Source organism: Sapajus apella, unplaced genomic scaffold, assembly GCF_009761245.1.
Source record: "Sapajus apella isolate SASKATOON/1434 unplaced genomic scaffold, GSC_monkey_1.0 scaffold45, whole genome shotgun sequence".
In the NCBI taxonomy this organism is placed as follows: Eukaryota; Metazoa; Chordata; class Mammalia; order Primates; family Cebidae; genus Sapajus; species Sapajus apella.
In genome coordinates this window covers 9751108-9778251 of record NW_022436985.1, presented here as the reverse complement: position 1 = coordinate 9778251, position 27144 = coordinate 9751108, and the positions used below count along the sequence as shown (strand labels likewise).

General features: G+C 39.9%; 1 protein-coding gene across 2 annotated transcripts in view; it reads right to left on the bottom strand.

The window, feature by feature from the left end:
* Nucleotides 1-27144, bottom strand: part of ABCG2 (ATP binding cassette subfamily G member 2 (Junior blood group)) — a 123542-nt gene that overhangs the window by 22661 nt on the left and 73737 nt on the right. For both annotated transcript variants that reach the window (XM_032239654.1, XM_032239652.1), the window contains exons 2-7: nt 21946-22175; nt 15148-15207; nt 14025-14139; nt 13296-13448; nt 5540-5697; nt 1369-1520 (exon numbers count right to left, since the gene is read on the bottom strand). In XM_032239654.1, coding sequence (XP_032095545.1) covers nt 1369-1520; nt 5540-5697; nt 13296-13448; nt 14025-14139; nt 15148-15207; nt 21946-22148 — 841 coding nt within the window. In that variant the 5' untranslated portion in view covers nt 22149-22175. The remainder of the gene's footprint in view (nt 1-1368; nt 1521-5539; nt 5698-13295; nt 13449-14024; nt 14140-15147; nt 15208-21945; nt 22176-27144) is intronic.

The window sequence follows — 27144 nt, the reverse complement described above, 5'->3', positions numbered from 1 at the left end:
AAAGAAAGAAAGAAAGAAAGAAAGAAAGAAAGAAAGAAAGAAAGAAAAGAAAGCATCACTGCATTTCAGTCTGGGTGACAGAGTGAGACCCTACCTCAATAGTTAATTAATTAATTAATTAATTCAGAAGTCCAGATTAACTGCTGTGCTGCTATAATTCCAAGCAGAGAACAAATCCCCCAAGCAGTATTCTCAAAAGAACATGGCCAGCACAGCACACCTGAACCAACCAGCTTCAGATGATGAGATCATCTGAACTCAGCATGACCTGAAGTCTGACTTTTAGTTCTTCCCCTTTATTGAAAACTAATTCAGAAACATGGCCAATGAATATCTAAAATTGTATTTAGAATCATTTATAATCATATCCAAATATCTCTCAAATGAAGCAGACTGCACAAGCCATTAAAAAAAAAATCACACATTTCTATCTGAAATTTTAAAAATCACATATTTCAATTTGAAATAAAAAGAACCATGCAGCCCAGAATTGTTAGAAATTTTGGCCCATGTAAGTCAGATTTAGGACTAACCACTCTATTGACCAATAAGCCACCTCATACACACTCAAGGGCTAAAGTTGCAATCTATATTTGCCAGAAAATTAAATAGTGTCTGCCAGGCACGGTGGCTCACATCTGCAATCTCAGCACTTTGGGAGGCCAGGGCAGATTGCTTTAGCTCAGGACTTTGAAACCAGCCTGGGCAACATGGCAAGACCCTGTCTCTAAAAAATACAAAAATTAGCTGGATATGGTGGTGTGTGTCTATAGTCCCAGGTGCTTGGGGGGCTGAATTGGGAGGATGGCTTGAGCCCCAGGATTGAGGCTGCAGTGAGCCAAGATTGTGCCAGTGTACTCCAGGCTAGGTGACAAACTGACATCTTGTCTCAAAATAAAAAAAGCCTTAAAATATAAAATTAAGCAGCATCTCCATGGGTGCTCATCAAGACAGACCAACATCGTGTGCAAGGAGAAAAATTATACGGCCTCATCTGTTATACAGTCAAGAAGACAATCATATTACGTCTTTCCAAATAATGTACAAGTGACAGAATAACTGGCTATAAGGCCAACATATTAATTACTGAGCTTTTAAGAAATGCTCACTATAATGGGGAAGCAGAACATAGGCCCAGTAGAAATACTGATACACACCTGCAGGCACACTCAAATAAGACAAAAAAGAGACCTAAATAACAAGCTGGTGCTGCACAATGAAGAAAAATACTAGCGCCAGATGGAACAGGTACATTTTGAAGTGATAGATTGTCTACCGAAAGACCAACAGCACTCCTGCAGACCCCCTTTGCTCTCCTTCAGGATTCTATTAATGGAGGGTCTTACAGTATGAAAACATCAACCATACCAGCTGATTCAAAGTATCCCAAGGCCTCCTGAGCAGGCCCATGGAACATAAGTCTTCCTGAGGCCAATAAGGTGAGGCTATCAAACAACTTGAAGATGGAATATCGAGGCTGATGAATGGAGAAGATGATTGTTCGTCCCTGCTTAGACATCCTAAGTTAAAAGTGAGACAATAATGAGTCATTAAATATCTGAAACTTGTACTTCTTGGTAAAATATTCCTGCCTTTAGATTGTTTGCTCCAAGTTTAACTTGACTTTCTCTTACCAACTTTTCATCTCATATTATTTACCTATAGTTAGGAAACCTAAATTCATTTTATTAAAACAGAATAGGAATTTTCAAAGCATGTTGCATTGACAATCTAGAATCAACTAGAATGGTTATTAATAATGCAGATTCCACGACAGTCTTCCCAGACATTGAATTAGAATCTCTGGGAGGGGGTCTATGAAATCCATTTTTTTTTTTTTTAGATACAGAGTCTCACTCTGTTGCTCAGGCTGAAGTGCAGTAGCACAATCTTGGCTCACTGCAACCTGCACCTCCTGAGTTCAAGCAATTCTCCTGCCTCAGCCTCCGAAGTAGCTGTGACTACAGGCACGTGCCACCACGCGCAGCTAATTTTTTGTATTTTTAATAGAGATGGGGTTTCACCATATTGCCAGGATGGTCTCAACCTCCTGAAACCTTGGGATCTGCCCGCCTCAGCCTCCCAAAGTGCTGGGATTACAGGAGTGAGACACCACACCCAGCCAGGAATCCACATTTTTAAGAAGCAACCCAGATAATCTGTAAGCATGTTCAAGTTTGAAAACTAGTTATGACTACATGTTAAAACAATGGTCATTTATCCCATTCTGACTTATCATTTAGGTCTTCTGGCTGTTTAGAAATTGGTTTCAACTCTTCTGCTCTAATATTGCAATTAACATTACTAAGTACTTACTATGTCTTTGAAAAATACTTTAGGGATAACTTCATTTCAATTTTCACAATACTGTTGTGAGGCAGTTCCACTATTATTATTACCCTCATTTTACAAATATGTCTTAAAGGATCAAGCAACTGGCCTAGGGATCACAGTTAGTAAGGGGCAAGGCTGGGATTTAATCTCTGGTCTAATTTCATGGCCAAAATAGTGCTGAAGTACCTTTCCACAGGAGTTATGACTTACAGGTTGATATGGTTTGGCTGTGTGCCCACCCAAATCTCATCTTCAATTGTAATAATTCCCACATGTCAAGGGTGGGGCCAGGTGGAGATAATTGAATCATGGGGGCAGTTCCATATACTATTTGCTGGTAGTGAAAAAGTTTCACTAAATCTGATAGTTTTATAAATGGGAGTTCCCCTGAACAAGCTCTCCTGCCTCCTGCCATGTACAACATGGCTTTGCTTCTTGTTTGCCTTACGCCTTAATTGTGAGGTCTCCTCAGCCACATGGAACTGTGAGTCCATGAAACCTCTTTCCTTATAAATAACCCAGTGTCAGGTATGTCTTTATTAGCAGTGTGAGAATAGACTAATACAGTAAATTGGCACTGCTGCTGCAAGATACCCAAAAATCTGGAAGCCACTATGAAACTGGGTAACAGGCAGAGGTTGGAACAGTTTGGAGGGCTCAAAAGAAGACAGGAATATGTGGGAAAGTCTGAAACTTCCTGGAGACTTACTGAATGGCTTTAACCAAAATGTTGATAGTGATATGGACAATGAAATCCAGGTTGAGGTGGTCTCAGATGGAGATGAGGCACTTGTTGGGAACTGGAATAAAGGTGACTCTTGCTATGTTTTAGCAAAGAGGCTGGTGGCATTTTTCCCCTGCCCTAGAGATTTGTGGTACTAAGAACTTGAGAGAAATGATTTAGGGCATCTGGCAGAAGAAATTTCTAAGCAACAAAGCATTCAAGATGTGACTTGGGTGCTGTTAAAAATATTCAGTTTTATTCATTCACAAAGAAATGGTTTGAAATTGTAACTTATGTTTAAAAATGAAGCAGAGCAAAAAACTTCAGAAAACTTGCAGCCTTATGATGCAATAAAAAAGAAAAACCCATTTTCTGAGGAGAAATTCAAGCCTGCTACAGAAATTTGCATAAGTAATAGGGAGCCAAATGTTAATCACCAAGACAATGGGGGAAATGTCTCCAAAGCATGACACAGGTCTTCAAAGCAGCCCCTCCCATCACAGGCCCAGAGGTATAGGGGAAAAAAATGGTTTCCTGGGCCAGGCCCAGGGCCTTGCTGCTTTGTGCAGTCTCGGGACTTGGTGCTCAATGCCCCAGCCATGGTTAAAGGGGACCAACAGAGAGTTCAGGCCATTGTTTCACAGAGTGCAAGCCCCAAGCCTTGGCAGCTTCCATGTGGTATTAGGCCTGCCCTTCACCTAGATTTCAGAGGATGTATGGAAATGCCTGGATCTCCAGGCAGAAGTCTATTTCAGGTGAGGAGCCCTCAGGGAGAATCTCTGCTAGGGCAGTGCAGACAGTAAATGTGGGGTGGGAACCCCCACACAGGGTCCCCACTGGGGCACTGCCTAGTGGAGTGGTAAGAAGAGGGCCACCATCCTTCAGACTCCAGAATCCACCAACAGCTTGTACTGTGCGCCTGAAAAAGCCACAGACACTTAGTGCCAGCTTGTGAAAGCAGCCAGGCAAGGGGCTGTACCCCACAAAGCCACAGGCTGGAGCTGCCCAAGGCCCTGGGAGCCTACCTCTTGCATCAGCATGACTTGTATGTGAGATATGGAGTCAAAGGAGACAACTTCAGAGCTTTAAGATTTGACTGCCCCTTTGGATTTCTGACTTGCATGGGGCCTGTAGCCCCTTCATTCTGGCCAATTTCTCCCATTTGGTACAGGCGTATTTACCCAATGCCTGTGCTCCTATTGTATCTAGGAAGTTATTAACTTGCTTTTGATTTTACAGGCTCAAAGGTGTAAGGAACTTGCCTTGTTTCCGATGAGACTTTAGACTGTGAACTTTTGAGTTAATGCTGAAATGAGTTAAGACTTTGGGGGACTGTTGAGAAGGCATGATTGGTTTTGAAATGTCAGGGCATGAGATTTGGGAGGAACCAGGGGTGCAATCATATGTATCTCCAACCAAATCTCACCTTGAATTGTAATAATATTTGTAATAATTATAATAACAATATACAGGTAGAAGGAAAAAAAGGCCAAAATCACTGTTTAAAACAGTTACTATTCAAAATATTTTATGAGAAGAGTCACTTAAATTTCTTTTTTTTTTTTTGAGACAGAGTCTTGCTCTGTCACCAGGCTGGAGTGTAGTGGTGCAATATTGGCTCACTGCAATCTCCGCCTCCCAGCTTCAAGTGATTTTCCTGCCTCAGCCTTCTGAGTAGCTGGGACTATAGGCATGAACTACCACACCAATCTAATTTTTATATTTTTAGTAGAGACAGAGTTTTGCCATGTTGGTCAGGATGGTCTCAATCTCTTGACCTCGTGATCCACCCATCTTGGCCTCCCAAAGTGCTGGGATTACAGGCATGAGCCACCACACCTGGCCTAGAAGAGTCACTTCAATTTTAACATTTTCTAAGAACCTACTGTACACCAGCAGTGTATACAAGGACATTCTGCCTCAAAGATCAGATCAGGCTAGTAGGTCAACAATTTCAATACAATATGAAACAGGAGAAGCTAAGGATTCCTCGTAAGCAAATAGGAGACTCACAACCCAGTCTGAAGATTATATAAATAGAGTTAAAAAGACCCAACAGGAGTAAGCTAAGAAGAAAAAAAAAGCACTCAAGGTGGAAGAATAAGATGAACAAAGTGTGAAACAAAAAAGTCTACTCTGAAAACTACAACATGTTCAGTATCATACAGAAGAAAGAGAGAAAAAGTGTGTGTGTGTGTGTGTGTGTGTGTGTGTGTGTATTTGTTGGTGTTGAGTAAAGAAGCTAAAGAGGCAGTGGCAAAATAGGCCCAGCACCCCCATCCTTACCATGGTCATCCTTCCCTACACTCTTACCTGCTTTCATTTTCTTGATAACACTTTTCACATTTGTTAATTGACTTTGCCTCCAACAGAAGAGGAAGAAATTGTTTTGATCTTTTCTGAATCCCCTGCACCAAGAAATACCTGGGATATAGTAGTGATGAGATATTAACTAAGGAATAATATTCCCATAGCATTTACCTTTTCAGGAGCAAAAGGACAGCATTTGCTGTGCTCGCGTCTAAGCCAGTTGTGGGCTCATCCAAGAACAAGATGGAAGGATCAGTAATAAGCTCCATTCCAATACTAGTCCTTTTCCTCTCTCCTCCAGACACACCACGGATAAACTGAGTTCCAACCTAAATCACAAATATTATCATTGTCAATGATAACAAGCAGTCACTATAGTTTGGTGAGCTACTAACATGTGTCAGTCCTGTAAGAAACACTTTATCTCATTAAGCTCCTTTACTCTGAACAGCAAATAAGTGGATACCTGGAAGAAAAAGTAGATTTCTCTTTTATCAGATGAGTAAACTTAGGCTTGGGTCAGAGGTGGTCAGTAACTAAGCCTGTTATAAAGCACCTGCTTGGGTGGGGCGTCGCCTCGCCTGGGAAGCACAAGGGGTGGGGGAACTCCCTTCTCTAGCCAAGGGAAGCTGTGAGAGACTGTGCCATGACAAACAATGCATTCTGGCTCAGATACTATGCTTTCCCCATGGTCTTCACAACCCACAGACCAGGAGATTCCCTCGGGTGCCTACACTACCAGGGCCCTGGGTTTCAAGCATAAAACTGGGCGGCTGTTTGGACAGACACTGAGCTAGCTGTGGCAGTATTTTTCATACCCCAGTGGTACCTGGAACATCAGTGAGACAGAACTGCTCACTCCCTTGGAAAGGTGGCTGAAGCCAGGGAACAAAGTGATCTAGCCTAGCTCAGAGAATCCCATTCCCACGGAGCCCAACAAGCTAAGATCCACTGGCTTGAAATTGTCTCTGCCAGCACAACAGTCTGAAGTTGACCTGGAACGTTCAAGCTTGGTGGGGAAAGGGGTGTCCACCACGACTGAGGCTTGAGTAGGCAGTTTTTTCCTCACTGTGTAAAGCCACCAGGAAGTTCGAGCTGGGCAGAGCCCACCACAGTTCAGCAAAGCTGCTATAGCCATACTGCCTCTCTAGATTCCTCCTCTCTGGGCAAGGCGTCTCTGAAAGAAAGGCAGCAGCCCCAATCAGGAGCTTACAGATAAAACTCCCTTCTCTCTGGGACAAAGCATTTGGGGGAAGGGGTGCCTGGGAACACAGCTTCAGCAGATTTGAACGTTCCTGCCTGCTGGCTCTGAAGAGAGCAGTGGATCTCCCACCACAATACTCAAGCTCTGATAGGGGACAGACTGCCTCCTCAAGTGGATCCCTGGCCACCATGCCTCCTGACGGGGAGACACCTCCCTGGAGGGGTCTACAGACACCTCATACAGGAGAACTCTGGCTAGCATCTGGTGGGTACCCATCTGGGACAAAGCTTCCAGAGGAAGAAACAGGCAGCAATCTTTGCTGTTCTGCAGCCTCTGCTGGTGATACCCAGGCAAACAGGGTCTGGAGTGGACCTCCAACAAACACAGACCTGCAGCAGAGGGGCCTATTACAAGGAGAAGTAACAAGAAAAGAATAGCATCAACATCAACAAAAAAGACGTCCACAGACAGAAACCTCATCCGAAGGTCACAAACATCAAAGACCAAAGGTAGACAAATCCACAAAGATGAGGAATAACCAGCATTAAAAGGCTGCAAATTCCAAAAACCAGAACTTCTCTACTCCTCCTCCAAAGGATCACAACTCCTCCCCAGCAAGGGAACAAAACTGGAATGAGAATGAGTTTGACAAACTGACAGAAGTAGGCTTCAGAAGGTGGGTAATAACAAACTCCTCTGAACTAAATAAGCATGTTCCAACCCAATGCAAGGAAGCTAAGAACATTGAAAATCGGTTAGAGTAATTGCTAACTAGAATAACCAGTTTAGAGAAGAACATAAATAACCTAATGGAGGTAAAACACACAGCACAAGAACATTGTGAAGCATACATAAGTATCAATAGCGAAACTGATCAAGCAAAAGAAAGAATATCAGAGATTGAAGATCAACTTAATGAAATAATGCATGAAGAGAAGATTAGAAAAAAAAGAATGGAATTGGAGAGAGAAATGGAGGGAGATCCAAGATGGCTGAGCACTAGCAGCTCGGGACTGTAGCTCCCACTGAAAGCGCAGAGAAAGAGAGGACGCCACACTTTCAGATCAATTTTTGTTGCTCACGCACCAGGAGATTCCCAGCGGAGGAGCCCCACTTCTTGCCAGCGCGGCTCTTGAGGCCGGTGAGGCGGTTTTGCTGCTGCCTTCGTGCGGAGGTTCTCGGTGCAGAGTCAGAAAAGCACCATCAATCTTAAAGCCACTGTTTTGGCCCACACAGTGGGTTGCTCAGATTTTAGTGCCGGGAATCAACAAGTTGGACGTCCGTTCAGAAATCCAACTATAAAGACGGTAATTATAAAGACCACAGATGGATAAATTTATAACAAAGGGAAGAAACCAGCCTAAAAAGGCTGAGAATACCCAAACTCAGAACGCCTCTCCCTCTACAGGGGATCACAGTTCCTCATCAGCAACAGAACAAGGCCTGATGGAGAAAGACTGTGTTCCATTAGCAGAAGCAGGCTTTAAAAAGTGGATGATAAGAAACTTCTGGGAATTAAAAGAACTTGTTCTAACCCAATGCAAAGAAACTAAGAACTTTGAAAAAAGGTTTGACGAAATGTTAACAATAACACACAACTTAGAGAGGAACATAAATGAATTAATGGAGCTGAAAAACACAACACGAGAACTTCGCGAACTATGCACGTTTTAACAGCTGAATTGATCAAGCAGAAGAAAAGATATCAGAGGTCGAAGACCAACTTAATGAAATAAAACAAAAAGACAAGATTAGAGAAAAAAGAATAAAAAAGAACGAGCAAAGTCTCCAAGAAATATGGGACTATGTGAAAAGACCTAATCTACGTTTGATAGGTGTACCTGAATGTCATGAAGAGAATCAATCCAAGCTGGAAAATACGCTTCAGGATATTATTCAGGAAAACTTTCCCAACCTAGCAAGGCAGGACAATATTCAACTCCAGGTAATACAGAGAACACCACAAAGATATTCCTCAAGAAGACCAACCTCAAGGCACATAATCGCCAGATTCACCAGGGTTGAAACGAAAGAGAAAATACTAAGGGCAGCCAGAAAGAAAGGTCAGGTTACCCATAAAGGGAAACCTATCAGACTCACAGCAGATCTCTCAGCAGAAACCCTACAAGACAGAAGAGAGTGGGGGCCAATATTCAACATCCTTAAAGAAAAGAACTTTCAACCCAGAATTTTACATCCAGCCAAACTAAGCTTCATAAGCGAAGGAAAAATAAAATCTTTTGTGAACAAGCAAGCATTCAGAGATTTCATCACCACCAGGCCTGCTTTACAAGAGCTTCTGAAAGAACCAACTACAAATAGAAAGGAACAACCAGTATCAGCCTTTCTAAAAAATACCAAAAAATAAAGAACATCAATATAATTAAGAAATTGCATCAACTAAAGGGCAAAACAACCAGCCAACATTAAATGACAGTGTCAAACTCACATATATTGTCATTAATTCAAAATTTAAATCGACTAAATCCCCCAATCCAAAGACACAGACAGGCAAAAAAAGCCAAGACCCATTGGTATGCTACATCCAGATCCATCTCACATGCAAGGATATACAAAGACTCAAAACAAAGGGATGGAGAAAAATTTACCAACCAAATGGAGAGTAAAAATAAATAAATAGAAAGCAGGAGTTGCAATTTTTGCTGATAAAATACACATTAAAGCAACAAAGATCAAAAGAATCAAAGAAGGACATTACATAATGATAAAAGGATCAATGTAACAAGAAGAGCTAAAGATCCTAAATATATACGCACCCAATACAGGAATACCCAGATATATAAGACTTATAAGGATACTTGGACTCCCACACAATAAAAGTGGGAGACTTCAACATCAATATTAGACATCAATGAGACAGAAAGTTAACATCAATATTCAGGACTTGAACTCAGATCTGGAACAAGTAGACTTAATTAACATTTATAGAACTCTCCACTTAAATACACAAAATATACACTCTTATCAGTAGTACATCACACCTATTTACAGGTTTAAGTGAAATATTGGTTGGCTGCTTGTTAATTATTTTCTTCCCTCATTTTTTTTATGTCTTTATTATTAAACACAATTACAGGCATACCCATTTTTAGACTGCACTCTAGCCCGGGCAATAAAGCAACACCCCTGTTCTCTCTCCCTCTTCCTCTTTCTTTTTCTTCCTTTCCTTCATTCTTTTTTTTTATTCTTTCTCTTTCTTTCTTTCTCTAAAAAAAAAAAAAAAAAAAAAAAAGAATGAAAAGAAACAAACAAAGCCTCCAAGAAATATGGGACTATGTGAAAAGACTAAAGCTACATTTGATGGGTGTACCTGAAAGTGATGAGGAGAATGGAACGAAGTCAGAAAACACTCTTCAGGATATTATCCAGGAGAATTCCCCCAACCTAGCAAGACAGGTCAACATTCAAATTCATGAAATACAGATAATACCACAAAGATACTTCTTGAGAAGAGCAACCCCAAGACATATAATCATCATATTAGCCAAGGTTGAAATGAAGGAAAAAATGTTAAGGGCAGCCAGAGAGGAAAGTCAGGTTACTCACAAAGGAAAACCTATCAGACTAACAATGGTCTCTATAGAAACCCTACAAGTCAGAAGAGAGTGGGGGCCAATATTCAACTTTCTGAAGGAAAAAAAATTTCAACCCAGAATTTCATATCCAGCCAAACTAAGTTTCATAAGCAAAGAAGAAATAAAATCCTTTACAGACAAGCAAATGCTGAGAGATTTTGTCACCACCAGGCCTGCCTTACAAGAGCTCCTGACAGACGCACTAAATATAAAAAGGAAAAATCAGTACCAGCCACTGCAAAAACATACCAAATTATAAAGACCATCAACACTATGAAGAAACTGCATCAACTAATGGTCAAAATAACCAGCTAGCAACAATGACAGGATAAAATTCACACATAACAATATTAACCTTAAATGTAAATGGGCTAAATGCCCCAATTAAAAGACACAGGTTGGCAGATTGGATAGTCAAGACCCATAGGTATGCTGTATACAGGAGACCCATCTCACATGCAAAGACACACATAGGGTCAAAATAAAGGGATAGAGGAATATTTACCAAGCAAAAGGAAAGAAAAAAAACAGGAGTTTCAATCCTAGTCTCTGATAAAGCAGACTTTAAGCCAACAAAGATCAAAAAACACAAAGAAGGGCATTACATAATGGTAAAAAGATAAATGCAACAAGAAGAACTAACTATCCTAAATATATATGCACCCAATAATACAGGAGCACCCAGATCCATAAAACAAGTTCTTAGAGACCTACAAGGAGACCTAGACTCCCACGTAATAATAGTGGGACACTTTAATTCCCCACTGTCAATATTAGACAGATCAAAGAGACAGAAAATTAACAAATATATTCAGGACTTGAACTCAGCTCTGGACCAAGTGGATCTAATATACAGAACTCTCCACCCCAAATCAACAGAATATACATTCTTCTCAGCACATCACACTTATTTTTAAGTTGACCACAAAATTGGAAGTAAAACACTTATCAACAAATGCAAAATTATGATAATCATAACAAACAGTCTCTCAGACCACAGTATAATCAAATTAGAATTCAGGATCAAGAAACTCACTTCAAAACCACACAACTACATGGAAACTGAACAACCTGCTCCTGAATGACTACCTGGTAAATAATGAAATTAAGACTGAAATAAATAAGTTCTTTGAAACCAATGAGAACAAAGATACAATGTACCAGAATATCTGGGACACAGCTAAAGCAGTGTCTAGAGGGAAATTTATAGTACTACATGCCTACAGAAGAAAGCGGGAAGGATTTAAAATTGATACCCTAACATCACAATTAAAAGAACTAGAGAAGCAAGAGTAAACAAATTCGAAAGCTAGCAGAATACAAGAAATAACTAAGATCAGAGCAGAACTGAAGGTGACGGAGACACAAAAAACCCTTCAAAAAAAAAATCAGTGAATCCAGGAGCTGGTTTCTTGAAAAGATTAACAAAATCGATAGACTACTAACTAGACTAATAAATAAGAAAAGAGAGAATAATCAAATAGACACAATATAAAATGATAAAGGGGATATCACTGATCTACACAGAAATACAAACTACCATCAGAGAACACTGGTCATCAGAGATAGTGGTCTATTGATTTTGTTAATATGTACACCTCTACACAAATAAACTAGAACATATAGAAGAAATGGATAAATTCCTGGACATATACATCCTCCCAAGACTAAACCAAGAAGAAGTCAAATCCCTGAATAGGCCAATAACAAGTTCTGAAGTGAAGGCAGTAATTAATAGCCTACCAACCAAAAAAAGCTCAGGACCAGATGGATTCACAGCCAAATTTTACCAGAGGTAGAAAAAGGACCTGGTACCATTCCTTCTGAAACTATTCCAAACAACAGAAAAAAAAGAGGGATGCCTCCCTAACTCATTGTATAAAGCCAGCATCATCCTGATACCAAAACCTGATAGAGACATAACAAAAAAAGAAAATTTCAGGCCAATATCCCTGATGGGTATCGATACAAAAATCTTCAATAAAATACTGGCAAATAGAATCCAGGAGCACATCAAAAAGCTTATCCACCACCATCAAGTCGGCTTCATCCCTGGGATGCAAGGCTGGTTCAACATATGCAAACCAAAAAACATAATCCACCACATAAACAGAACCAAAGACAAAAACCACATGATTATCTCAATAGATACAGAAAAGGCCTTCGATAAAATTCAACACCTTTTCATGGTAAAAACTCTCAATAAACTAAGTATTGATGGAACAAATCTCAAAATAATAAGAGCTATTTACAACAAACCAACAGCCAATATCACACTGAATGGGCAAAAGCTGGAAGCATTCCCTTTGAAAACTGGCACAAGACAAGGACGCCCCCTCTCACCGCTCCTATTCAACATATTGGAAGTTCTGGCCAGGGCAATCTAGGTTATATGCTCCTTATGAGAATCTAATGCCTGATAATATGTCACTGGTTTCCCATCACCTGCAAATGGCGTCATCTAGTTGGAGGAAAACAAGCTCAGGGGGCTCCCACTGATTACATATTATAATGAGTTATATAATTATTTCATTATATAGTACAGTGAAATAATAATAGAAATAAAGTGTACAATAAATGTAAGGCACTTGAATTATCCCAAAACCATCCCCTACCCTGGTCCATGGAGAAACTGTCTTCCACTAAACTGGTCCCTGATGCCAAAAAAGTTGGGGACTGCTGATAGAGAGCAAGAATCCTTGGACTCTCATCACTTATCAATCCCACAAATATACCTCAAAAGCAATGGAATGAAGTCCCTTGGAGGAAGAGTAGCTAAAAGACAGAGAAAAAGAGGAAGAAAAAAAGTCAGTGCGGATACAAAATGGGATGTGACTTAAACCATGAGTAGGGGAGGAGCATAAGGAAAGGCCAGGTGATGAATACTTTCTCATACAACACCACATTGCCTCTCTTCAGGTGGAGAATTCAACCACTGTGGAGATTTTTTTTTCCAGGTTAATTTCCACATTCATATTACGTAACAAGCCGCTTTTCATACTGTTATGGGAAGCAACAACTTTTGACCATGCACATTATAAGGAACTTCTAAATCAGAGTCATTTTATCCACACAGGTGAGGTCCTATTTATGCTGGTCATGATGCTTTCAGTTTTTTCCACATTACCTTGGAATCTGCCACTTTATCCAGACCTAACTCTTGAATGACTCTGTTAATCCGTTCGTTTTTTTCACGATTCGACATAGTTGTTGGAAGCCGAAGAGCTGCTGAGAACTGTAAATTTTCTCTCACCGTCAGAGTGCCCATCACAACATCATCCTTAAGGCAAATAGCATTTTGATGAGACATAATGAGTCTTTTCTAAGACCATGACTGTTTAGCATATGTAACTTAATCCACAAAAATAACATAACAAAGGTAAAGTTCTAGTTAATGATGGACCTGCAATTCTACAAATGGCTGTAACTACATAGAAGTCTACAAAGCCTGATATAATCATTTTACCCCTTATCTGTACACCCAAATAGAATGCAAGTAATTATATTAATTACCAGCAGACATTTCCAGACTGTTTCATACAAGGATTTGCCAAGATATCTTTCTAAGCTAGGGGAAAAAAAGGTGAAGGAAAGGCAAAAAAGGATAACAGCAGTATCTTTTAGAAATGATACAAAAACTAGAATTGGTATCATTGTCCTTACAAGGGCCATATTCCAGATTCTCCCTGCCTTTTCACATAAGTGTCTATGGGAAACTAACAAAAGCTGCTGTAAAAAAAAGTCAGTTCAATGATCATGTCACATAATCTATCGGAAGCACACTGAACTATCAGCCAAAGCTCTTACCCACATAGAAACTGAGGAAACAAAAAAATGCAAACCCACTAATACTTACTTGTACCACGTAACCTGAATTACATTTGAAATTGGCAGGTCTCAGCGCTCCATTTATCAGAACATCTCCAGATAATCCACTTGGATCTTTCCTTGCAGCTAAGACATCTAATAACCTGTAAGAGGACATACATGTTGTGGGTCTAATAATCTATAAGAGAATATATATGTTGTGGAGTTTTTTCTCTCCAGCACAGGGATATATCATACACATTGTGGGGGTTTTTCCCTCCAACACAGGGATATATCTCATGGCTACTTTGAATCCAAATTCTGCTTTAGTTAGAAAATTAACTGGTTGGCCAGGCACAATGGCTCACACTTGTAATCCCAGCACTTTTGGGAGGCCAAGGCGGTGGGATCGCCTGAGGTCAGGAGATGGAGACCATCCTGGCCAACATGGTGAAACCCCGTCTCTACTAAAAATACAAAAAATTAGCTCAGTGTGGTGGCACGTGCCTGTAATCCCAGCTACTTGGGAGACTGAGGCAGGAGAATCGCTCGAACCAGGAAGTCAGAGGTTGCAGTGAACTGAGATCATGCCACTGCACTCCAGCCTGGCTATAGAGCAAGACTCATCTCAAATAAAAATAGAAAAAAAATTAACTGGTCAAGAAATTCTGTGGTTTAACTAGAATTATATTTTTTTAAATTCTCATCTTTCCCTTTCCATCAAACATTACAATAAAGCCCCAAAACATAAAGCAAGACACCATTGGCTGATCAAGCACAGATCTCCCAAAGAGACCTTCCAGTTGTCTGACCTTGGAGGTAGCAACACAGGCAATGTGCTCTTTTATCTAAGACTCATGCCTTTACTTACAACTTCTGCTCCCTTTCCCTACTTTCAATATTCTCCCATTCTTTTTCCTCCTCATTAGCTGATAACATGGTCAACTGCTGCATGTCAATCACTTTATAAAGACCTATTAGTAAAGCTAACCTAATAAGACTACTGATCCTTGGGACAGAACCACACAAATACAGTTATCCACAGCACCTAGAACCAGACCTGATATGCACAGCAAATGCTCAATAGATACCCGCTCACACAAAACAGTGGCTTTTAAAAGCACATTCAAAGTGCACAGAAATAAAGCTTACTTATACTCTCTTATACTCACGAAGATTTGCCTCCACCTGTGGGTCCCAGGATGGCATTGAGGCCAGGTTTCATGATTCCACTGTAAACACAAAAACAGACTGATTTACTATTCCACTTTAAATCAGGTTCTATTAATTTAGGGTCTGCATTGAATATACTCAATGAAGGCTTATGAAATTACAAACAGAAAACAAGCACAAACCAGCTCTTAAAGAAAACAAAAAAACAGGCCAGGCATACTGGCTCAGGCCTATAATCCCAGCACTTTGGGAGACCAAAGCAGAAGGACTGCCTGAGGCCAGGAGTTCGAGACCAGCCTGGGCAACATAGGGAGATACTGTCTCTACTTTAAAAAAAAAAGATTGTTGATTTGATGTGTAATAGACAACGGATGTTAATCACTGGTCAAGTCTTACAAGAAAAATGGCATAAATTCTTTCCACTTATTCTCTAACCCTTTTATATTTTCTGGAAAATAACATTCAACATTCCTTGAAATAACTAACAGATTCTTGTGAAGCATCTCTTACTGCTCTTAACACAGTGTGAAATATATGCCGTGTTCTGAGTACTGCTTGATGATCAGTACTGTATCTTCAAGTGGTCTCATTTGCTACCTAGTCAAATTCTACATGTTAATAAGTCACTGATTTGTGGAATACAGATAGACGTATTCTCACTGCTAAATCTAATTAGCCCAAGAAACATTTAAGTAGAAATCCAGAGGCTAGGAAAAATCACTTCAGGATAAAAAGAAAAAATTACCCAAAGGAAATAAAAGGTCCTAATCCATTTAGAAAAGTAAAAGATATACCCTCAAGATATATCATTTTCTTCCTTTTTAAGAGTCAGAAAAATACACTGGAAAATTCCAAGTTTAGAAGCAGGAGGCATCACTTTTGTAAGGGCACCCTTTAAGAATATGAAGACATGGTACAGACAGAAAGCATGTTTCAAACAAAATGGGTGTCTGAGGGTAGTGGATATTCAGATAGAGTAGAATGGTGGGAAAATGTATGGCAGTGTTGACTGTGCTGAGACCCAAGAAGACAGCAAATAGTTTGATTTTATCCTAAAGATAGCAAGTAGAATGATAAGTAGAAGGAACTAGAGAAAGGAGAATTTGGTTAGGCACGGTGGCTCATGCTTGTAATCCCAGCACTTCGGGAGGTTGAGGTGGGGGAATCACTTGAGGTCAGGAGTTCCTAGACTAGCCTGGCCAAGATGGCGAAACCCCATCTCTACAAAAAATACAAAAACTTGCCAGGCGTGGTGGAGGTGCCTGTAATCCCAGCTACTTGGGAGGCTGAGGCAGGAGAATCACTTGAACCCAGGAAGTGGAAGTTACAGTGAGCCAAGATCAGGCCACTGCACTCCAGCCTGGGCAACAGAGCGAGACACCATATCAAAAAAAAAAAAAAAAAAAGAAAGGAGAATTCAGGGTGCGGCCTGGCTTGGTCCTTTCAAAATACCAGTGTCTATGCCCAGTCTCTCCTTAGAATTGGCAAGTAGGTTACAATGTATTCTACAGAGAAAGTAATATCTACTCCAGATGGAAGGTCAAAGTCAAAGACTATTTCATTCACAAATAATGATTAGCACAGAGGCCAGCCCTATGATCCTATACAATTATGAGTGATAAGCAACTGCACCACAGTGCTTAAACCCAAGACGCCCTGAACATTTACTGCCTGTTGTCCTTGAACTGTCACAATTGTACAATGGCTGGCAGGTTGCAGGGTGAAATGTAGCTTGCACTTTGCTCTTTTAACTGGGGTATCTCTCACCAAAACACTGGACAAAGACAATGGGAATTAGGTAAACCAAGAGCAAGATATAACAGAAAAATCTCTTATTCTTTTGGTGGCCTTTCCCCTCTAATTTGTAAAACAACACACTAATGATTGAGCAAATTTTCAAGGTGCATTTATGTATAGCTCTTGATGCATATTCTTTATAAATAGCTTCCTAATAACTGCCTCTAAAATTAGCATAGACTTGTTACTCACTAAGGCTTCATTGTCAGAAAAGCTTTCCAGGTTTCTAAAATACCTACTCAAAGAAAGACCCAGAGATCCTGAATGATTAACCAAAACCTCAACATGAATGTTCTAAGACAAAGAACTTGGCTTACTACTTTGGCATGACACTGTGACATTACAGAAAACAACAGTATCCAGTCATAAATGCCAAGAGTTTCCACTGGGAGCAGTGGCTAATTCCAACTCCATCCACTTGACACAATGATCAAGTGTTTACTATGTACATGCAAGATATTCTTCTAGGGCATGGGAGGGTTGAGAACAAAACAAACAAAAAACAAAGTCCAAGGACTTGAGGAGTTTACATTCTAGTTCAGGGACCAGCATTTTTCTTATACAAAGGGTTGTTGGAACAGGGCTGTGCTCATTCGCTTACATATTACCTAGAGCTGCTTTCATGCTACACCAGAATTGAGTAGCTGCAACACAGATGCGTGGCCCCATAAAGCTGAAAATATTTATTAATACTATCTGGGTCCTTTATGAAAAGAGCCTGCTGACTCCTGTTCTAGTCTATGGTCTATATTTCACTGACCTGCCCACTCCATCCTCCACCCTTTTATCATCCCTGAAACTGTATTTCCCACCCTTATTTACTACTTTACAGCATTTGCATGCAGGTTGGTGTCCTTCACTACACAGTAAAATCTGTCAACATGAACAGCGTGCCACAGTCAGCTCTCATACACTCCTGCCCATGACATACAGCACAGTGGTTATAGACCACTGAACAATAAACCTGGAACACAGGGAATCAAATTCACCCCCAAATTTCCTGTCACTTATATCACATTCTAGTGGATAATAATCAATCCCTTGGTCTTGACTCCAATTTAGGGTCTGGGCTCCTACTGAGTCTTCTAATCTTTTTATCACAGTGAAAGTGTGTTCTGAATCTCCCATTAGGCTTTAAGGCTTCTCTGAACAGCGGATTTATCTGTGTCTCTAGCATCTCACACAATGTCCTGCACTAGCAGGCATTCAAACTTTGTTGCATAAATAAATTTCTGCATTGTTATAAATGGGAATTTACTTCTAAAAAGACAAAAATGTTTTCACTTTTTAAAAAGTTGAGAGGAGATAGCTGGAGGGTGGGGAGATTGTTTATATTATGGAATATGAAAATCAGCAAGTACATCCTGAAGGTACATTCTTAAGGTAGTGGCCGATTTTCGTATTCTATAATATAAACAATCTCGCCACCCTCTCTTGTCAATTAGAGCTAGATTTTTCACTTTTTGAGATTTTACAAACATGGAAATATAGACAGAATCTTGAGGGTTTAGATTGGAATTGGGGACGTTAATGAGAAGTCATAGGTTTTAATCCATATATAAAGACAGCTATAGAAAGATAGAGATGGAAATTCCCAGGGTGCTACGGGAATGGTCACCCACTGCTCCTCCAGCTCCTCTCCCACCTGCTTTAGCCAGATCTGTATGTGCTTACACACAGGAGGTAGTTTTTTAAAAAAGTTATACATGTATGTGTATGCACTTGTGTGTAAACATATACGTATAACATATATTCTCTAGGTCTCACTCCACTGAGAAAGCCTAGAAGCAACGACACAGATCTCCCATGGGATGACTCCTGCTCTCACACCCTCCTGCCTGTAATCCCAGCACTTTGGGAGGCTGAGGCAGGCGGATCACAAGGTCAAGAGATGGAGACCATCCTGGCCAACATGGTGAAAACCCATCTCTACTAAAATACAAAAATTAGCTGGGCGTGGTGGCACCAGCCTATAGTCCCAGCTGCTTGGGAGGTTGAGGCAGGAGAATTGCTTGAACCCAGGAGGCGGAGATTGCAGTCAGCCAAGATCGTGCCACTGCACTCCAGCCTGGTGCCTGGCGAAGGAGCGAGACTCTGTCTCAAAATAAATAAATACATAATACATAAATACATAAATTTGAAACCATTTAAAATGTTATTAAACATTTTCCAAGAGTATAATGAATTTCTCTGAAGATAACAGGACATCCACATATCTATGGGAATGAATAATTTTTTTCATAACATCTTCAGTGTTGATGAGGGAAAGCTCAAATGCTGGGTATTCTGACAAACTAAGCATAAGAGAAGGATTTTCCTAAGGCAGAAGAATCACAACTTTTTGAATTCTCATGGTCAGATTTTATTTTATCTTCTTGCCCACACAGGTTATAGTGACTTAGTTCTAGAAGTAAAATTACAAAATGTCTAGAAGTGAAATTACAAAATGTCATCAGCGTTTTTGGAATGCAGTTAATTTACCTATTTGAATGGTGATGGTGCTATCAAACACAAATCAAAAGTAAGATAAGTGACAGCAGCCCTTCCCCTACCCCCAGAAACTGTATTGAGAGTTGGAGCCAGCAGATAGGAGAAAGACTGGAAATACTGCAGCCAAAAAAGGTATGATCTTTCTCAGGGATACTTAAACAGGAAATGTGAGTAAGCAAAAACACCAACCCTTGATGTCCTTTCAACTAAAACATGAAAGAATTGTAAGACCTAATTGCATTTTTATAAGCCTAGTAAGTAACACAGTTCTATTCACACAGTAAGGATGAACTCATCTATTGCTATAATGCATGCCATTTGACCATTAAAAAAAAAAAAAAATGTGTGAAGCCTTGAGCAGATGAGACTTCTGGTGCATCAAGTTACTAATCTACTAACTTTAAAAGATAAGATAAGCAAGATAAATGTACCCTCAGAAAGTACATTTTTGTTTTTCTTTTGAGACAGGATCTCACTTTGCCACCCATTTGTACAGTGGGACAATTATATACAGCCCACTTCAGCCTCAATCTCCCAGATTCAAGCCACACTCCTGCCTCAGCATCCTGAGTAGCTGGGACTACAGGGGCATACCACCACACCTGGCTAATTTTTTTTATTTTTAGTAGAGACAACATCTCTCTATCTTGCCCACGCCTGTGTCAAAGTCCTGGGTTGAGGCAATCCTCCTGCCTTGGCCTCCCCAAAGAGGTAAGAGCATGAGCCACCATGACCAGCCTGCATTTTCAATATATCCAACCTGCACAAATTCAAGTCATTTGTTACCTTCTACCTCTCTCTGCAAAAAAACCTGATGTAACCAACATTTGCTTGATTATTACTTTACAAAGAGATGTCAGCTTTTGAAAACAGTTTAATTTATCCTGGCACGCAGTAAAAGATAAAAGCTTTGCATCACCTTTATTCTTTTACTCAGGTTTTCTTAACCTGTACAAGAACGCAAAAAGAAGGTAGGCATGACAGCAGGTGTTGCTGCGTACAGAAAGTTCTCATCCTGCCCAGCTCCTGGCATCAGCCCAGACAAGTCTCAGATCCCCATGTTTCTCTCCCACTTGGCCCCAAAATTTTCTCCCGACCTTGTCATTTCCTAGTCCTCCAAAAGGATTGACTGCTATGAACAGAAAAGACCACAGTCCTGTACAAAACGTCAAGAACACATAAGAACATCTGATTCCATAAAGGTTTGTAGCAACACCTGGCCAAAGGGCTCGTCTATAACCACTCCTCCATTTGCCTTGTCCAGGAGTAATTATTTCCCCCATTAAATGCACAAACAAAACATATAGGCCATGCTATCTGAGCAAACCCAAATTCACTCCCCACACCACAGAGGTGAGGAATTGGAGTCAATTCTCTAGAACTCAGAAAAACAGTAATAACCCTAATGGCTAACATCTGTGAAGTAACAGAGACATCTGGAAGGGAGTAGCTTCTATAGAAATGCTCACTTCCCTCCTTGCTCTACCACCTACTTCACCACCCCATGATAAATTCAATGCTGGATGAAAAGAATGAAAGTTATAGTTACTAGGTGCTTTAGGGAATTAAATGCATTGATTTGGATCCTAAATTCTCCTCACTTTGAACTTCAACTGCATAACTTAAGCTAAACTGTAGTTGTCTTATATTTAAATATTTTCTGCCAGTTTGTATATTAGAGGGAAACATTAAATAAAATTGTTAGAGATTATAAACTACTAAAAATGGACCACCCATTTAAAACAAGTCTATTTGAAAAATAAAGTACTTTCACATTATACTGTCATTTCAGCCTCTTTGCCTTTAGAACATAAGGGAACATTTCACAGATTAGAAATGAAAGCTCAGAGATTACAACTATATGCCCATGATCAAAAAGCATATACAGCCAGGCCTCTTCCACCAAATCTCGAGTCTCACCCAGGAAAAATTAAATAACACATTGACTTAGTTTCTCAAACAAAAGTTGATTACATGTGGTACTTTTTTGTTTAGACAGAATCTTGCTCTCTGGCCAGGCTGGAGTACAGGGGCACAATCCTGGCTCACTACAACCTCCAACTCCCCGTTCAAGTGATTCTCCTGCCTCAGCCTCCTGAGTAGCTGGGATCACAGGCATGCGCCACCACACCCAGCTATTTTTTTGTATTTTTAGTAGAGACAGGGTTTCACCATGTTGGCCAGGATGGTCTCGATCTCCTGACCTTGGGATCTGCCCACCTCGGCCTCCTAAAGTGCTAGGATTACAGGTGTGAACCACCACACCCAGCCACATGTGATACATTTTTTTAAAAGCCTGGCAGTTACTTTGAGAGTTAAACATATACTTAATATGTGACCGAATTATTTCACTCCTAGTTTAGCCAAAACAAATGAAAGCATGCGTCTGCATATCTGTGTAAAGACTTGTACAAAAATGTTCATAGCCACTTTCTTAGAAATAGGCAAAACCTGTGAGGTTCACTGTAGGTAAATTGAAAAGCTATATTTTTAAAAGTTCATGTACATACTTGATATTCGACAGTATTTCTTTCTGAACTGGTTTTCGACCAGGTAGAAAGCCATTCTTCACTTTTACTCGATAGCAGATGTTATGAAAACTTAACACCGCTCCTTCAGCAAATGCCTTCAGATCGTTGGAAGTTGTCGAGGGGAAGCCATTGGTGTTTCCTTGTGACATTGGGATAAAAACTTCGATATTACTAGAAGACATCTGGAGAATTTTTGTCTTTTTGTCTTTCTGTAGGCAAAAAAGCAATCATAAGTTGACAGTCCAGATAAATGAGATTGCAAACACTAGATAACAATACACTTAAAACAGTCCATTTTCAAATGTGCAGCAATAAGTAGCTTGATTTCCAATGAACAGCCTATACCATTGTGATAAGAACATCCTAAAAACCTAAATGCGAAGACAGGCACAACTTTGAATGCATAAACTACAATTAAATGTCGAATATATCCCTAATAAGTAAATGGGCCCCTAATAAGTAAATAGGAAGGGTATGAAAATTACTAAAAACTGACAAAGCTGGAAAAGGATGGGTGAGGGTTAGACTTGTCTGGGTTGAAAAGCATATTACGATGTTAGTCAAGTGCTGGGACAGGCTACATGATCATCATCAGAACCTCTGTATTTTTTTTTTTTTTTTTTCTTTTGACAGTCTTGCTCTGTTAGCCAGGCTGGAGTACAATGGCATGATCTCAGCTCACTGCAACCTCCACCTCCCGGGCTCAAGCAATTCGCCTGTCTCAGCCTCCTGAGTAGCTGAGATTACAGGTGTATGCCACCATGCCGAGCTAATTTTTTGTATTTTTAGTAGAGACAGGGTTTCACCAGGTTGGCCAGGCTGGTCTTGAACTCCCGTCTCAGCCTCGCAATGTACAAGGATTATAGGCATAAGCCACTGTGCCCAGCCTATATTTTATTTTCAAGACCAGCCTGGCTAACACGGTGAAATCCCGTCTCTACTAAAAATACAAAAATTAGCCAAGTGTGGTAGCAGACACCTGTAATCCCAGCTACTGGGGAGGCTGAGGCAGGAGAATGGCTTGAGCCCAGGAGGCAGAGGTTGCGGTGAACGGAGATCGCCACTGCACTCCAGCCTGGGTGATAGAGTGAGACTCCATCTCAAGAAAAAAAAGAAGAAAAAAGAACCTCTGTATTTTTTTTAACTGGGGAGTTTTAGCATCATTACTATCAAATGGGGCTTAGCCAAGCAGTCCAAGACAGGAGAAATTTCTCTGAATTTATAGCTCCAGACTTTACACTGCTAGTTGTTATGTACCTTCAATCAGCAAAGAAAGTAAACTCCAAAACTGATTGCAATTACATAATCATTTCCTTAATGAACAAACATATTTAAATTCTAGGAAGATTTAAACTTAGGTATGAAAATCATTAAGTAAATCAAATCAAAAGTTAAGCAAAAAATTTAAAACAGAAAAAGAATGTTAAATATGTAAATAAAATGTGAAATATTTCATTCAACAAATTACAAAAGGCCTCAAAAAGATTTATTAGAGTAAGACCTTAAGACGAGCTTAATGGCTTGTGAAACAGGTTGGAAATGTTAACTTCAATAAATGTAGTTTTAATTTTTAAAAGTCAAAGTAATGCATGACGAACTTTCTCTCCGCCTGTGACAGAGTAGCTGTTCCAAACAGACAGTCCTTCTAAGCACAACAACAAATGTAGACAAAAAGTGTAAGAAGGAACCGTTGAAGAGTTCTGTCTGATAAAAGCAACCAAAGTGGCCAGGACTTAAGGAACCAAAATCCTGGAATGGAGGGACTGAAGCACTGAAATAAACTCTGCATTCTGCGTGCCCTTTCCTCTTGAGATAGGTATTTGCACATGAAAATTGCACACACCTGGGGCACAGCTCAGAACAACTAAGCAAAAGGAAGCTGCCAGAAGGAATGAGTCTGTTTACTGAAGCCTCTACTATTTCTGAGCAAATAGTTCAGCAGTCTCTCAGCACTAAGGAGACAAAATTTTGCTGGAGTTGAGGGCCTAGCAAAAAGGAGCCCTGGAAAGAGATCCCCGAAGCATTATCCTCTGGGAATGTGAGCAAACCAAAAAACCAGTCTCTGCTCAATCAAGGCAATCTGCTCAGGCTGCTAGAAGAAAGTTAAAGCCACTCTATAAGAAGGTGTCATGTCAATTTTCAATCAAAAATTGCCAGGCATTGGGAATCTCTCTGAATCTGCTGTGATTCTGAGGGCTGCCTGATTCACGAATCGTTAAGTTTAAAAATAATGAAAAAAAATTTTTTAAATTGCAAGGTATGCCAAAAAAAAGAACCTGATGTTCAAGAAGTGAGAAAATGGAAACCGATCCACAGGTAATGTGGATTGGAGTGAACAGACATTGACATTAAAACAAAAGATTGATGTGTTTAAGAAAATTAAAAGAAGGACTATCACCAAAGAACCAAGATCTACAAAAGCAAGTGAATATTAAGAATTCAATAGATGAGTTTAACAGCAGCTTTCCGAATTATGACACAAAGTAGGAAAGAGAACTTAGTGAACTGGAAGACTGGTATACAGAAAACATTCAGGATGAAGATTATGAATGATGAAAATCATTATCATGAAAGAGGGAAAAATCTCCTTATGAAAAAAATGAGAACTACATAAAAGAGTACAACAAACAAATGGGATAAGATGAAAAAGGTCTGTCATACACATTCCTGGAGACCTGAAAGAGGAGGGAAAATGGAGCAAAACATGTACTTAGACAGAATCAGTATTTGAAGAAATACTGGCCAGTATTTTCCAAAACTGACAAAGATGTTAAGCTGCAGATTGAAGAAAACCTAGCAACACCACAGAGGATAAATACAAGAAAACCAAATCTAGGCTTATCATAATAAAACTGCCAAAAACCAAAGTCATCTCCTAATAACTGTTTCCGTAATCCAGAAACATACCATATTTACAAGTCTATTCATTTGGAGCCTGGAAAAGTAGAAACCTTTTAAAGACTGACATCCAGCAAATTCAAGGTACACGCATGGGTTTTAATCTGTGAACACAATGAATGGTAATCATTAGCCAAAATTCTGTTCTCTGGAAGCAGTGAAAGAGAAGACACAAATACAGTCAGCAGCCCTGTCCCTAAGTTCTGTATCTGAGGATTCAACCAATCGAAAATGGAAAATATTTAAAAATAGGGCATGGTGGTTCATGCCTGTAATCCCAGCACTTTGGGAGGTAGAGACAGGAAGATCACTTGAATGCAGGAGTTTGAGATCAGCCTGTACAACATGGTGAAATCCTATCTCTATCAAAAATACAAAAAATTAGCTGGGTATGGTGGTGCCCACCCATGGTCTCAGCTACTTGGAAGGCTGAGGCAGGAGGATCGCTTGAGCCCAGGAGGCGGACATTGCAGTGAGTCAAGATTGTGCCACTGCACTCCAGCCTGGGTGGCAAAGCAAGACCCCATCTCAAAAAAAAAAAAAAAGAAAAAAAAATATATATATATATATTTAAAAATAAATATAAATGGATGGTTGCATTGGTACAAAACATGTACAAAATTTTTTTTCATCATTATTTCCTAAACAATACAGTATCACAACTATTTAACATTTACATTGTATTAGGTATTATAAGTAACATAGAGATGATTTAAAGTATATGGGACAATGCATGTACATTATATGCAAATACTATGCCATTTTATATCAGGAACTTGAGTATATGTGGATTTGGGTGTCCGAGGGGAGTCTTGGAACCAATTCCCCATGGATCTCTAGATATAACTGTAATGTATGTAATGTATGGACTTTACACTTTTAAAAAAGTTTTAAACCATCTCCTCATGTCTTCAGAAACCAAAATACACCAATTCCAACACCAGCAGTCACTTCTCCTACTGCCATTCCCATTTGATGTTCATTCAGCCACTGAGGACCCTTTCTAACCTTCTCTCAAGACTTCTTAAAAGTATCAAATAATTTATTGCTTGAATTTAAATAGGTCACTGACTCAAGATGGAAATTTTAAAGAGATTTTGTGAGGCTTCCACGAACAAAAGGCAACAACTAGAGCTAAAGGACCCAAAAAAAGAGTGATCACCCATGCCCATACAAGACAGGGGGTAAGACTTATAAATTCAATCACAGTCTTGGAAGTGTGTGCAGAGAAAGAGTTTGCCTTTCTCGTGATAAGATTAAATGTATAATTCACATTAGCCAAGAATGGCTTCATTCCTGGCTGGGACTCTAACAATCTTCCTTGGGGTGATGCAGGGCCTTAGTCATTCATGAGTCACAAACCAAGTGATGAGTCACAAACCAAGTGATTAGACAGGTATAACCAAGGCACCATCCAGCTGAAGCACGTTACACCAAAAAGAAAGGAGAAAACTAAACCAAACTTCAATTCTTTTTTTTTTGGAGATGAAGTCTTGCCCTGTCACCCAGGCTGGCATGATTTCAGCTCACTGTGACCTCCGCCTCCCGGGTTCAAGCAGTTCTCCTGCCTCAGCCTCGTAAGTAGCTAGGACTTGCACACCACCACACCCAGCTAATTTTTTTGTATTTTAGTACAGATGGGGTTTCACCATGTTGCCCAGGCTAGTCTCAAACTTCTGAGCTCAGGCAATCCACCCACCTCAGCCTAGCAAAGTGCTAGGATTACAGGCATGGGCCACCGCGCCCAGTGCCCAAACTTTAATTCTAACACGAATATGAATCAATACACTTACTCTAAGAAAAAAATATAGTAAGGACTAAATAAAGAAAATATAACAACTCAGCACCAGACTCATCTCAAAGTGCCCCATCTCTAATTAATATAGTATATTGGGTCTAGGGAATTCTTTAAATGTAGCAAGTACCTTTAAGCAAACACCAGTCTTTTCCCTATGGTCAGAAGCTTTCTGGTCACGTGTGCTGCTCTCATTGAATTAGTATCACCTTTTTATATCAAGGAAAATACCCAATCACACAACTAGATGTCCCTACAACAAAAATCTACCTCCCACCTGCTGCTGTTTCCTTATTTGCAGACTACTTGCTAATGCTAATCCGTTTTTTTTTTTCTCTTTCTGTGTCCTAGACACCCTGCAAAGATCTTAAGTAAAATGAAGCCTCCAAATGGCTTTACACCTTGCCTTATCCCAGCCTATTCATGTTATCTGGCCTGATTATGTGTCTTAGCTAACTCCAAAAGCCCTTTCAAACAAGACAGAA